The 15,377-nt window shown below is 37.6% G+C and overlaps 1 protein-coding gene across 4 annotated transcripts in view; it reads right to left on the reverse strand.

Moving 5' to 3' along the window:
* Positions 1-7,594: 7,594 nt before the first annotated feature.
* LOC308522433 (uncharacterized protein) overlaps positions 7,595-15,377 on the reverse strand; it is a 118,659-nt gene continuing 110,876 nt past the window's right edge. For 2 of the 4 annotated variants that reach the window (XM_081095912.1, XM_081095913.1), the window contains 3 exons: positions 15,110-15,180; positions 9,424-9,834; positions 7,595-8,842 (listed from right to left, as the gene is read on the reverse strand). In XM_081095912.1, the coding sequence (XP_080952038.1) occupies positions 8,738-8,842; positions 9,424-9,834; positions 15,110-15,180 (587 nt within the window). In that variant the 3' untranslated portion in view covers positions 7,595-8,737. The remainder of the gene's footprint in view (positions 8,843-9,423; positions 9,835-15,109; positions 15,181-15,377) is intronic. The other 2 variants (XR_013996242.1, XR_013996241.1) reach the window with 2 other exon arrangements.

Here is a 15,377-nt window from a genome sequence, read left to right on the forward strand (position 1 = left end):
TTTTTAAATGTATTGAGACTTGTTTTGTGGCCTAATATCAAGTCTATCCTAAAAAAAGTTTTATATGCACTGGAATAGAATGTATATTCTTGCTGCTTCGGGGTGAAATTATCAGAAAACACCAATTCAATGCATCTGATCTACTGTGTCATTTAAGGCTGTTGTTTGCTTGTTGCTTTTCTGTGGATTGATGTCAATGGGGTGTTAAAATCCCTTATTATGACTGTATTACTGTCTATTTCTCCCTTTATGTCCATAAAGATTTGTTTTATATATTTAGGTGCTTCTATGTTGAGTGCATAAATATTTACAAGAGTTATATCAAAAGAATATGCGCACCCCTATATTCATTGCAGTGATATTTACAATACCTAAGATAAGGAAGCAATTCAAGTGCCCATCAAAAAATGAGCAGATAAAAAAGCTGTGGTACATTTACACAATGGAATATTACTCGGCCATAAAAAGAAATAAAATCTTACCATTTTCGACACCATAGATGGACCTAGAAAGTGTTATGCTAAGTGAAATAAGTCATTCAGAGAAAGACAAATACCATATGATTTCAGTTATATGTGGAATCTAGAGAACAATATAAACTAACAGACAAAACAAAAACAGGCTGACATACACAGAGAGCAGACTGATGGTTGCCAGAGGGGAGGGGTTGGTGCCTGGGTGGAAAAGGTGAAAGGGATTAGAAAGTACAGATTGATAGCTTCCAAATAGTCATGGGGATGTAAAGTACAGCATAGGAAATATAGTCAATAATGCTGTAATAACTATTTATGGTGCTAGGTGGGTACTGGAAATAACAGGTTGTCTAACTGCTATGCTATACACCTGAAACTAATACAAAATAATATTGAATGTAAACTGTAATTGAAAAAAAAAATTAAAGAAGGCCTGAACTCTACTATTGGGCTAACTTATTTATCTATCTATTTGTCTATTTGTTTATTTGTCTATCCTATTAAACTTAGGATCCATCTCAAAAAAACACTGTACTTAAATACTACTAGTTCTACATTTCTCATCTGACCTCTTTTCTCCAAACCAAATGCCTCAGTCCAGGACCTAATCATCTACCTGGACTATAGCAACACTAATCCTTAGATCAGCGGTTCTCAACCTGTGGGTCATGACCCCTTTGGTGGTTGAAAGGCCCTTTCACAAGGGTTGCCTAAGGCCATATCAGATATTTACATTACGATTCATAACAATAGCAACATTACAGTTATAAAGTAGCAACAAAAATAATTTTATGGTTGGGTCACAACATGAGGAACTGTATTTAAAGGGCCAGAAGGTTGAGAACCACTGCCTTAGATACTTCAATTGGTCTCTGGCCTTCACACTGTTAATATATTGAGTTTGCTAAACGCAAATTCCTAACTCACCTGGTAGATTGGGGTAAGAGCCTGAGAAAGACACCCTGAAGAATTGGCTCCTGACATGCTATAAAAACAGCTAGCAAAGAAAAGCAAGAAGGGCATTCCAGAGGACAGCCTAAGCACGACTCTGGAGGTGAGATAAGTATGGTGTGAGCAGGGGAAAAAATCTGAACTTCCAGCATTTGCATAAGGATACTAGTAGCCTCTGATTTGAAAGCTTGAAAGCCAATACAAGAGATATTTGTAGTCAAGTGAGTTTTATGAAGACTTTTAGTCAGCCTTCCTAAAGCAGCAACTTCCTTTTTTGAAAATGAGACCAGCCCTAACTTCAGAATTTCTCTTCCACTCTCAAAAACTCCTCCAAAGCATGTTCTTTCTCTCCTTTAGAATCCAACATCCCTGGAGACCTTTCCCGAACTTTACTCCATCTATCTCCTCAGATTTAATTGATTCATATAGTTATGGTGATTTTGATATTATTCTCAGTTATTACATCTTCTTCCCCACAACACTTTGGAGGCAGGAGACTTGGATTCAGTTTCCTTCTCTTCCCCTTACAGAACATTTGAGAGCTCTGTGAATGCTGTTAATTTGTCATCTGGCTTAGCATTTCATAAGCAGAAGCAGACACTTACTTTTTCATAATTGTTTCTCAGGTAATATTTTTGCACAGAGGTATCAGCAAAGTAAATCACAACAGGAGGTGGTAAGTGTCCAAGGTCATTAGATATGAAAGAGCAAATATAACCAGCTGCCATTTTAGAACTGGCTGCAATGGATCTGGTGTCTTACACCCTTTGTCTCATTTAATCTTCACATAATGTCATATCACAGCGTCAGTATTGTTACCACTATTTTAATGACGAGAAAACTGAAGCTCAGAGAGATTAATTTGCCCAAGTTTTTCAGTACTCAATTAACAATTACTTACAGGCACACCTCAATTTTCCAGGCACTGTGCATACAATAGAGATACGAAGCTTAGTTGAAACAAAACATGGGGCATGCCCTCATGGAGGTTATAGTCTCATATAGAATACAGGCTCTAAACAAATATCCACACAGCTAAGTGTCAAATTGTGCATTTGGAAAGTTTTAACCTGGTGAGGAAACTTAGGGAAAACAGTATTACAGGAGAGAGCTGACAGTGACTGACCAGAATTTAATCATGGAAAGAAAGGAGGAAAGATTCTTTCCAAGGCAGTAGGGCAGGATCAGGACACAAAACCATTCATCTGACTTAGAAGTTCCCAAGCCAAACATTTTTAAACCCGCGAGTTCAAAATAATACAATTAAACACACAAATCTCATTTGCCATCTATAAAGACTGCTAGAAAATAGCTGAAGCTGGTGAATAAAGGGTTAAATCCAGTACTTATCCTGAGTTATATATACAAACAATAATAAACATATAATTCCTGAGAGTAATCAAATAGGCTAAGTTTCTCTTAATAGAAATAAATATTTCAGCTACTTGGTTAAAAATTCATTATATTAATAGAATTAATATATTGCAGTGGATAATGAATTACGAGATCTAGGCAATGATCTATAATGGCTACTAATATCACAAAAATGGAGGCAATGACACATTATTTGCTTCATAATAGAAATTTGCTACACATTTATGAGGTAGCATTGCCAAAAAAAAAAAAAAATCTTGAATCTACTCATGCTTTTAAGTTACCAATTTACAGGAAACAGAACAGACTAAAGAACATGTCAAAAGATAACACAGAAATTTTATCATTAAAATCAGGAAATTCGCAGGAAAAAAAAATGACCCAGTTTCTTCACCAAATCGAAGTTAAAGGGGTAGAAAGGTAGAAGGAAACCTTCAGATTAAAAGAGACAAGAGTATATTCACCATTAGGGTCCAGGTTCAAACAAACTGTTAAAAAATGTCTATGAGACAATCAGAGGAACCTAAACCCTGACTTCATACTGAATGTTATTTCTTAATATTATTAAGCAATTTTGGTACAATTTTAGGTGTCACAAAAATTGCAGTTAATAATACTGCAATTGCATTTTAAATAAAAAAGAGTCCTTAACTGTTAGAGGAATACTTGGGAATATTTACAAATGAAATTATGTGAGGGATTTGTCTAAAAATAATATCAATAAAACAAGATTAAGTGAAGATATAGGCGAAACAAGATTGGTCATGTTCTTGTTAAGATTGCTGAATTTTAATAATAACATGGAGATTTAGTATACTCGACTATATTTCTGTATATATTTAAACATAAATTTTAATAACGAAGTTGATATAATGAATTAATATAATACTGTCTTTTAAGTCTTTTTCCCTTGTTCCTCTGTGCCTCCTTCTATAAAGGCTCTTGACCCTTTGTTAAGTCTAATGTTCTCTTTTAAAGATTCAATAGAAAAATAACAAACCAAGGATTTCCTCCATCAGAAAAAAAGGAATCATCTGAGCCATGGGGGTAACCTTGCTTTAATTATCACCCTCTTTCTTTCTGAACAAGTTAGTTCTTAACCAAAATGTAGTTCGGCCAACTCTGAAATATGCTAAGAGAAGACGTACTTTTCAGCCTTGACCTTAGGCAGCCTAAAAAGTGCACACCCTTCAAAACTATTCCGATTACACCCTGTCACACCTCTTCCTCATTTTTCAACTTCACTTTTTTACCATCCTGCATTTTGACATCATGGACATTTACAATTATCAGCAAGGACACAGTCCTTCTCCATAGTAACTGTAAGTTTTCTTAGTGTTTTTATAGAAAAGTCCAGAGTCAGTGCCATGCACACTCAAATGGAGCCTTAGTGTCCAGTCCTCTCAGTTCTGAGGGGCAGTGAGTTAGGCCCCAAAAAGTGAGGGGACTTGCCCAAAACTATATACTGAAGGCAAGCACAAGACCTAGGCACTCTGAAATGACAAACACAGCTTTCCTCTATCTCCAAGAACAAAAGATCCCTCAGAACTATGATGTTCTGATTCATTTTAGCCAATGTGTCCCCAAAACATACAATTCTAAGCAGCATGGTTGACTCCCTGGGGGCCACCTCCTCTTTCTAGCCCAATAGGGTTAATGGTGAGCAGTGGCAGGTCCCAGACACAGCAGAAGAGCGTGGAGGCCTGAAGGTGCTGCCAAGCCACAAAATGGGTTGTTCTGTGAGCAATGCAGGGTGGACCATGCTTTTCCACACCTGGAAGATGCCACGAATGCTTTCAGCCTATAGTGTGGACCCTTTTTTTAGTTTCCCATAGGTTTCTTGACTTTATGGCCTGACCGGCGTAGCTCAGTGGTTGAGCGTTGACCTCTGAACAAGGAGGTCATGGTCCGATTCCCGGTGAGGGCACATGCCCAGGATGCAGGGCTCCATCCCCAGTGCGGCAATGATTCTCTCTCACCACTGAAGTTTTTATCTCTCTCTCCCTCTCCATTCCTCTCTGAAATCAATTAAAAATATACATTTTTTAAAAAGCCATCTGTATAAAAAAATATACTAGTGCACATTTTAAACCATCTCTTCCTCTCACTTGATAATTTTAATTTTGTTCATTTTTTTAAACAGATACAAAAATGAATAAAATTCACATCCTTTATTAGTGCTCTGGCATTGGTCATTGTTAAGCTGAAGCAATTGGCTAAGTGACCGCTAGAAATAATGTTAAAATTTCTTCTGTGGTAATTTCCTATAAATGCATACAAACAACTCTCCATCACATTCTATAAGTTTTATAGATTTCCAAAAAAGCCAGACCCAAGAATAACAAGCGACCAGCCCAAGGTCTCAGAGGTGACGGGGACATTGCAAAGAGCTAGGCCACCAACCACTGACCCCAAACCCACTCCTTCCACACAGCACAAGAGAGAGGAAAGAACCATGTGGGTGTCTTTCCGAGATCAGTGGAAGAACAACTCCCCAGCTAGGGACCATCAGGACCGTAAGGCCATGTACGTTTTCATTCCCTTTCATGATCTTCCTGTGCAAAGGCCAAAGTAAGTGCTGCGCTTTTACAGGGCTGTAAACTGGCTGTGGGAGAACAGCCTTGGAGTGAACCCGATATTGGGTGTGTGGATATGGTTCATGACTCTGCCGTTTAGTGCACATGAGTCACCCACAACCCAGCGAGGCTCCAACATAAACCATGTCCTCAGGCCTCACCCCCAGCCCCTGCCACAAGCTTACTCACACATGATGTGCTAGCCTGGCACCCGAAACTCCCAAATCATCTGTGAGTCAGAGCTCATTACACGGGATACTGCAGGGTTGCTATCCTAATATTTGGCCATTATTTTCTTAATTGAACCAAGGAAAGGAACCTGGGAAATGAGGGGGCCAAGCTGTTATTTATGCAGTAAAGGATATGAGGCAGGACCAAAGGCACCAAGAAGAAAACATTCCAAGTTTAGCTTTCCCTAGAGGAGGTCAACAGCTCTGGAGCCAGACTCCTGAGTGCCAAATCCAACTCTGCTGCAGTATATGTGGGATCTCAGGCATATTACCTCTTCCTCAGCTTCCTCATCAGTAAATGGAAGTAACATAGCATCTGCCTTGTAGGGCTTGTTCTTAGTAGGACAATAATACCTAGAATGTATATATAAATAAGTCCTATTATTATTTTGCCTTCAGAATACTTTGGCTTAAAACCATCTATGCCTAAATATATATGAAGTTAACCCATTAACCCATGGCAACAAAGACTACCATGAAAACCTGAATTTGAATAACTTTGTTAATTACAAGTTTACTCCATATTTGATATCTGGAGTTGGAAAACAAAATAAGTTAGACACTAGTGACCAATATAAACCTCAATGACATCTCCTGTGACTTTAAAAAATGCAATATTTAATCATTTTTTCATGAAATTCTACCTTAGAACTATGTCCATGTCTCTCTTCAACTTTGAGGTCCGTGGGCCTATTTTTCTTCTTGCTAAAGTTCAAAATCTAATTTCTAACACAGGTTACCACTGTAATAAACTCTACAAGCTTTAAAATGACAGGTTGAAAGATACAATTTTTTAGAGTTATGAATTAATAGCCATATATGTCAAAGACTTTGAAAGTGCCAACTTTTTCATATTTATAGATATATTATTGAAATGATAAAAAATGAACTGCAGAAAGAGGAAAGAACTGAGAACCGCATATAATGAATCAAACATACTTAACAAGACATGTACAGACACTTTGGTGTGCATCTCTTTTATTACATTCCATTAATCAAATATTGCTAAAGACATCCATCTGAGCAAAGTGTCACAATGTTATTCTATAAAAACATTCTTTTGAAAAGAGTCCGTCCTGACATCCATATCAACTATATTTGTCTTAAGTGATTGTCAGGCCCGCATTTCTCAGAAATTAAGACAATTTCTGTATGTGTCTCCTGAGCTCCCTCTCCCTCCACCCTCTTCCTCCCACCGCACTCCCACCAAGCTGGTTTAAAAAACATATATATTTAGTTGGAGAAAATGCACAAACTCCAATAATGACTCGGAAAAATCTGTGTATAAATTATTTAAATTTCTGAAAGCATGCATGATATCAATTCTAGATTTTAAGTTTTCACAAATTAGAACAGAAAATTCTCGCTATTTAGCAAAATAATTCATCTGTCCTTAAGGGGATTTTTTTTTTTCCTAATGTGACATAGACCTGATGGTTGTACCTACTTATGGTGACCTATGTTTTCATTTTTAGGCTGTTAAACTACCTAAGTATTGCAATTTTTATATGTAATCATGTATAATGTGCAGTTGGATTTCTATTAGAGTGCTTTTCATGGAACACTAAATCTATCACTTAATATTCTACTCATTGGGAGAAACACACATAAGAGCAAACAGATGAGGAATATGAGGGATATCTCATGATCAATTGCCATCAGACTATGCAAAAATCATAGTATATTCTTAAGTTCCTTTTGTTATAGGCAGATATTTCAGAAAATATAACAATGATGTACTTAAAAACACACCTTCTTTTTTCTTTAAATAACCCATGTTATTCAACTAATACATCCAGATAATATTTATAGTTCTCTACACCTATGGTTTGGTTTTGCCATACTTAAGCTGAATCTTCAAACAATTTCGGTGCCTTTTTTTTTTAACCTGAGAAAAGAAACTTCAAAAAACTTTAGAGCTAGAAGATTATCTTAGTTACTACGCAATTGAACAACCAAAATCTAAAAACTGGAAACTAGTAGCTGAATGTGAGACTGATTTTAATATCTTTATTTTTAAAGACAAAGTATATACAAAATTGAAGACAGGTAGAAAGAGGATCAATGGGTCCACGAACTGCTTAGTCAACCATCTATGGAAAGCATTTGGAAAAAGAAAAAATGAGGCCAATTGTACCTTTGCCTTCATATAGATTCAATTTTCTCTTTCAGTTTGAGAAGAGAGTTTTTAGTACTTAATATAAACCCTTTCCCCCTTAAAAAAATTCCAACTAACATATAAGCAAGTATTATTCAGTTTGACATAATATAGCTAGAAACTTCTCTTCTAAACTTACAGTAACTACATAGGAAAAAAAAAATCCGGTGTGGACATGATGATTTTTAAGACTGTATGAAGCCACCTCCAAAACCTGGTTCTTTTACTGTAAGACATCTAGAAGGCCGTTCTTTTCTCCCGGTCCTTGGCACACTCAGAGTGACCAGCCGACTCATTGCTGTCACCCCGACACAAACCTAATAAAGTCTATTTTTAACTAATCTCCATTAACCGTGATCTGCTAGAGGATTTCTTGCTTGAATGTAAAAGAACAATAACCTGATTTAATTATTTTCTCAAAAATCACTTTCATCATTTTGTCCAGGGGGCCAAGTCCCAAAATCAAAGCAATTTTTCCCTTCCGATTTTATATTGTAAAGCTAGATTTATTTTACTCTTAACTTTAACCTTTTAAAAAAACAACTTGTCGTATGATTGCACCGGTGTTCTGGATGTCAGAACATGATTTTATGTGTTTTTTTTTTTTTAGACTAAAAATGAATTTTATCAAGAAAGTTGACCAATATTCCTTAAATATCCTGGAAAAGCATGGAGGCTTGGATTTCAAACAAATATAAAGTGTGTTTATGATTTGGATTTTAACCAGGGTAAGAAGTATGTATCTGGCTATTGAGCCCGATGACTACAATCTATTCAGCTGCTCAATGAAAGATGAATGCAAGGAACAATTTAAGTGTTTTACTCTCATCCCGACCACAGTTCTACAAGGTAACTACATGGCTTTTATTTGACCAGTGAGGAAACGGAGGCTTCGAGAACGGAGTGACTTGCCCAAGGTCACAGTGGCAAAGTAGGTAGACTCCAGCTCCAATGAAATCGAGGCCTTTACAACTTCTAAGCCGCGTTCCTGGGAGTCTGCGGACTGCTGGGGTGAGTGCACTCAGTCCATTCTCCTCCATAATGACTTATTAGAAGCAGCCAGGGCTCACGGAGGTTTTTCTGTAAAAGAAAGTTTGAAAGAGCCCCACAGGGTTGGCCCAAGGAAGCTGTCAGCATTCGGGGAAAGCTCACAACCAGGCAGACACCCTATGAGGAGATTTCCTAAGAGGTCTTTTGCCAAGTGTTTGGACATCATGATCATAAGAAATTTTTAAAAGCCAGGGAACTACTTGCCTGTGTAAATCCATCTCTGTTTTCCACTTTTTAGTAATCTAACAAGATTACAAAAAAAAAAAAAGTACCAAGTAGAAACAAGTAGAAAAATATAATTTAAAACAGAGACCATCAACTAGCAGCCTGTGGCCTGAAATCTTGTTTCAACCACACAAAAGTTTATATATTCTTTTTAATTTAGTTTCAATGCTTTAAAAATGGGATCTTTTTTTTTTCCCAAAAAAAAATTCCAGATTTCTGGCTCCCCTTAAGAATTTGGGAAATCTGACCACCCGGTACCCATAGTCTAGCAATTGGCTAGAGCAAAATGTGTGTCATTCGAGTTTAGAAAGGCCACATACTGTCCAGCTTGACATTACTTCCTTCCTCCCCACCCACATTTCAATATGTTCAATTATGTTACTCACTTGGAACCTATGTGCGTTTTTGAGAGTAGAGCGCTGGCCCAAAGCCTTTGTGGGATCCTTAGAGAGCTGGTCCAGACTCAACTCTGCACAGACTCCTTGCCCAGCTTTTCTTGCTTCAGTACCAACAGCTCTCCATAAAGTTGGGGAAAGCTGGTGAAAAAGAAAGAAGTGCGCTTCAACAGGAAGGAGAAGCCTGGCTCTCGGTAACTCATGCTTCTTTTTAAACAAGATGAGCTGCCATTGCTCTCCCAGTCCCAACCTTCCAGGGTAGAGGCTGCAGCTACGAAGGTTGGTTTGCGTCCAAAACAGGGAAGACTTTCTCAGCAGGCACTGTCTCTCCCAGTAGGAGCAGCAGGCAGGTAAAGTAACCTGCCAATTCTCAATGCCTCTTTGGAGCTGCTGAAGGAAGACCTGGGGGTACAATAAGCAACAAATGGGGAGAAAGTCAATTCAGAATGAGATTCCCTGGTTGTGTTCCTCCTCTTTTCTCTGTTTGCATCCTGATAGCCCCCCATGACTTTCTCACTCATTCAGGGTTTTGAAACAGTGCAAACACTCAGGAACAATTGGCAGGTGATTTCAAGTCATTACCTGCCTGCCACGCTAATTACAAGCCATTACCTGCCAGCAGCATGCAGGTTTGTACAGTTTGTGAGACACGGGGAGGGTCTGCTTAACTGGAAGGATCATTTATCTCTGGCTAAATAATGCCAGCATTGGCAGCCCTGTGCCTACCGACCAGTGCTACGCAATGTTCATCTGGCGCTCATTCTGTAAGGAGCATCCTTGAAGATGCGCTCACAGCATGTTGCCTGCAGAAGGCCAGGAGGACATCCATAGTTTTCTGGCATGGATCACTATTTGCCTCAAATTTCACACTGGTGTGTATTAAAGGGGGAAAACACAAATCTCACTTTGCAGTTTTCCCTACTCTAACGACTCTTTGAAAACATACAAAATACAGAGGGAATAAAACTCTACCACTTTAAAAGGGCATTTTATAATAAATATGGTTTTAGATTGCCACCTGTTATTAATGATCAATAAGATAAAGTTCCATTACAATCTTAATTTCCACTTGCAGGATGGATATTGCTAATGCATGTAAATTATGCACGCCTCTATTAAATGAAGGTCCATCAAAAATTGTCATTTCTAATCCATACTGTGTAAAAATTGTGACACAATGGATAATTAAAAATTTTAATGCTTTCCAGTTACTTTTTAAATTATAAAGAGCCCAGTTCTGCTGCTGTTTTAAGTTTCATTTTATTGTATTCTCCAATCTCAGCATAAGGAACACAGGAATTTACTAGCTTTTAATTGCTGTAGTCAAAACCCCATTATTTTACTCTTCTGTATCTTGGCAATGAACACAAGACACGACAGGTATGTCACACATTATATTTTGACTGAACTTTGAGGATAATTTACAGGATTTTTCCAAAAATGACACTTCCCTTTTATTCAGCAGCTTGAACATAAAGACAGAACACTCTTCTGACTGCAAATACAGCAATTATACCAAGTTATGCTTTGACACTGTTACCACAGGCAAGTGGCCAAAGAGCATCCGCAGTCAAAATATCTAAGCAAGTTAACAAGCTCCCTTTACTCTCCACAGAGCGGGAGAAGAAAGGGAATCCAACCCCTGAGAGATGTTAAAATGAAGGAGACAAAAGGCTGTTGGTGTTTGTTAAAGAAAATGGTGTCAGTGTCTTGGGCTGATCAAGGTGTAGAATCTGAGGCCCTGACAGATGCCCAGAACTGCTTTTGACAGAAAGCCTTTTTCCAGGTCAGATCTGCTTGATGATCTCAACTAATGAATGACCGGCTTGTAGCCCTTGCGTTGGAACTACACCTTGCTTTCATGGGGTGGTCGCACTGGTCTGCCCTTCTCTCACCGCCCCGCTCCCCCGTCCTTTGCAAGACTGCATTTTGCCTCCTCTTTTTTTTTTCAGCTCCATTTTATAAAATATCCCCACGTTTACCACACAAAAGACATTGAAACTAATTAAGTAAACTCCAAAGAACTATTACAAATCATTTTGCTTCAGCCAGAGATATCAGATTTAATTAGGTGATCGGTGTTGATGGGGGGACAAAAACAAAAGCTATCTCCTGTTTGAAAAGGTTCAGGCCCTATAGAGACCCAGTCTTCCCACTATGACACAAATAATAATTGAGCATTTCTTTTTTAAAAAGAAGAAGGAGACAGGCATGAAAAGCGTTTTCTGTGAGAGACAAAAGCTTTCATCGGAGGTTTGTTTTCTCTTTTTTGCCAGGTGATTTAAAAAAAAAGCACACTATTTACAAAGAAATAGCTATAACCAACATTGCTATCACCATGACACAGAATATAAAGTGCTTCTAACGAGCATAATTTTTACAAGTGATTAATCAAAATCTATTTAGCCAGTCATCTCCAATGATTATCAACAGACTTGCTTCATAGTTCAACGAAAATAGTGTTTTTTTTCCCCATGATACCTGTCACATAGCAGCTTTTCTTTGGTGTGTAGTTAAAGTTCATATACTAGTTAAATTATCAAAATTTTAGTGAGATAGATATCTTCTTCATAAGGAAAGTGAAAGAAAAACTGCTGGCCCCACTTCAAGCGCAGCATGGGGGTGTAAAGTGAACCCTGTTTCTGTCATTCACTGGGAGCATGCTATTTTGATATATTGGCAATAAATAACATAGGATAGGATAATTATTTTTGAATCCATCTTTATCATGAATAAGTTTTCAAACTCTGATGCACAGATATGTTGGATCTTAAAAGATTATATTCTTTGCAAAGGAAGGTAGTTTAGTTTTATTACAATATTTATTGAACTAGAAGTTCAAAATGAGATGCTTTTTTAAAACTTTTCTTCTACAGACATATGACAGCCAGACTTCTTTTGACAGTGGAAATCCATGTCATTATTGTCTTAACTCTTACCCCTGTACACATGCGCACACAAACACATACGTAGAGAGATTATGAAGAAAATCAAATACATATTGGTTTCCACATGATCAACAGTGGGTCTCTCTCATTTCTAACTGATATTTATGGCGTGAAGCAGCTCTGAATAATGGCTCTTTTATATGCTGTTGTTAAACAATTTTCCTGGAATTTTTGTCCAACAAATGCACATAACTTCGTGTGATGGAAGAGCCTTAACGCTAGTCTGAAGCAGTCATACAAGCTACGCAAAAGGCCAATGCAATCAATATTTCCCGAGTTTAAGTACACCTCAAAAAATCCTTTCTTCAGCTCCTAAAATGTTGAAAGAAAAATAATTTTCTCCGTTGGCATTTAAATGGTATCGTTCCGTGTGGAGAGAGTTACTGAGACATTTGTTGGAAGTCAACAAAAATAATTTGGACATATTTTGAACTTATTTTATCTGACTCCTCGACATTTAATTTGGTGTGAAAAACGGCAACGGTGGAAAACAGATGTTAAGGGGCCAAGTATACAGCAGAGGTCAAAACAAACATAAAACACCGCTTCCATTTCTAAAAGAGGGGGGGCAAAAATGATTCCTCCAGCAACAGGTTCGATGGGAAACCTGCTTTTTTATTGTTCTGCTTGGGATATCTGTAGACTGCACAATGCAATGCTGTCTGCCGTGGAGCAGTACCTCTCAGCACTGGTAATTTAAGACTTTCTTCTCTGTAATACACTGAACCATCATAACCTGTCTCTTCCCATTTAGTTTAACCTACAACCACCACATACTGATTTGGCTGTGTGTGGCTTTTTCTATTGCCATTTATTACTCTGCTCGACTCCTGAAATTCTGTTTGCAATTTAAGGCCACAAATTAGAAGCGTAAGTCATCTGTTTCCTATAATCCCCCTGTCAGGACTGGAATCGCATTTGGAGCTCTGCACTGAGTCTGGGCCCGGGCCCTTACAGACCTTCTGATTGGCTGGCCTCGCTGAAGCTGCAACAGAATAAATAAAATGCTCTGGAAAAATAGGGCTTTTGATCAAAATAATAAAAAAAGAGAAGGAAAAGAGGAAGAAAAGAAACTGGGTTGCAAATATTTTCCTCTCCCTTTCATAATAATCAAATCAGTTGGTACAATGGTAGGTTGGATCTGTTTTCTCCAATAAATAACAGAGCTGAATATTACTCCTTTAAGAGCAAAATGCTAAGTATTGAAGATTCCATTTGGGAGAAGAGTGTAACCCTGCTTCAATCCGCTATGTATTTTTTTGCTGCATATGGAATATCTCTTCTAAGTCTTGCTCTGTTTCTGACAAAATACAGTTTTTATATTGCAGATGTAGTAATTAGCCAGGTATTTTTTAATAGTGTCATAGATCTTTTGCTAAGCTAAAAATCTGTGAAGTCCTAACCTATTACCAGGCTTTCCCTTTTACAATATTTTGGCAAATGTTACTTAGTACCCCTGGATTTTATAGAATGCTTCAATTTATCTTTCTAAAAGACATCTGTCCTTTAAATAGCGTAAGAATTTCAAAAATTTGGGAAAATGACTGTTTCTTCTTTCCTTCAGCTCATGTTAATAGATCTCCTACCAACCCTGCTGGGCTTTAGGGACTTTTAGCATTTCCTAGTTTAAAGTATTTCTATTTTCTTTCCATTTTACTTTAAATGCACAGCATATCAGATTATATAGTAAAAACTGCAAAATAAAAAAAAAATAGAGACATACAGAATAGCCACATCTAAAAACATATTCTGAGTTCTCAGTGCAATTTTGAACTGCCATTGGGCTTTAAGAAATCATCACTCATTAACAGGAATAAAATCCAGCAGAGAGATTCATGTTTATTAATATACTAGCTATACCTGGGCCATAAAGGTTGGAAATAAATGGATCAACATTAGCTGAATGCCCCCAAAGTAGAGTTGTTCTTTCAAAAGGAAATAAAGTTCATGGGGGGAAATTATATATTTAATGCAAGCTAAATTTTAGCCAAAAATTAAAATTAAGTTTAAAATATTAGCAATTTTTAGAGACAATTTTAAGAAAGACAGAGGAATTTTTAAGAAAAACAAGAGTCATAATAAGCCATTTGAAAGTTCCATGATTATTTACAATAGCACTTCTGGAAATGTTTTGAGCTCCTGTAACTTCAATTTGATCTCTAAATTTTTCCACATCCATCTTTGCAGGGTGCTAGTCTATAGGGTGGCCTGTGCTTTCTGGTTATTTAAAAGAAACAAAGGAGGAAAACTCGCCAAGACGCTGAGGTTTCAAAAAAAAAGAAACAAACAAACAAATAGCTACTGTACATGCGCCCTCTGATCATTTTCTAGGGTTTTTTTTTTCCAACCATACTTTCTGTGTTGCAGATTTATTTAATAAACAAATGCATCTTCTGGGCCCATAATACACAAATGCATGCTACTGTTAATTCATTTACAGAATGCGCCGTGATGGCCCTAAGCAAAAGAGCAATCTTGTTATAATGAATGTGTACTATTCTTAATAAGCACACTGTAGCAACGACCCGCACTGCACACAAAAGCACACCCAAACCATTTGGTTTGTTCCCAGAGCTCGGACACCAGTCCCACTATTAAATAGCTGTGCGCTGGGAGAGCAATCCAGTATTGGCATGCAAATGAGCGCACGGAGAGGCCAGATGCTGCTTTTTAGAAAGGAAAAGTGCCTCAGCTCAAATTTGGGGGGAGAGAGAACCTGTGAATGTTACCAGTGCACGGCAGCTTCGAGATTGTGTTCCTTTATATGACTGACAGGGGTGGAACTGCTGGCGGGATGAACCTAGGAAAGGTGAATAGAAAACAGAACTTTGCAAACACGTGAACGTTCGTGAGCTCCATATTTCCATAGGTCCGCTGGAGATGGCCCGCCACGTTTCTTTGTTTATTTTGTCACACACACACACACACACACACACACACACACACACACACATATATAACTGTATTTTTTTATTGTTGACACTATTACAGATGTTT

This window comes from Myotis nattereri (assembly GCF_964212035.1).
Source record: "Myotis nattereri genome assembly, chromosome: 7".
In the NCBI taxonomy this organism is placed as follows: domain Eukaryota; kingdom Metazoa; phylum Chordata; class Mammalia; order Chiroptera; family Vespertilionidae; genus Myotis; species Myotis nattereri.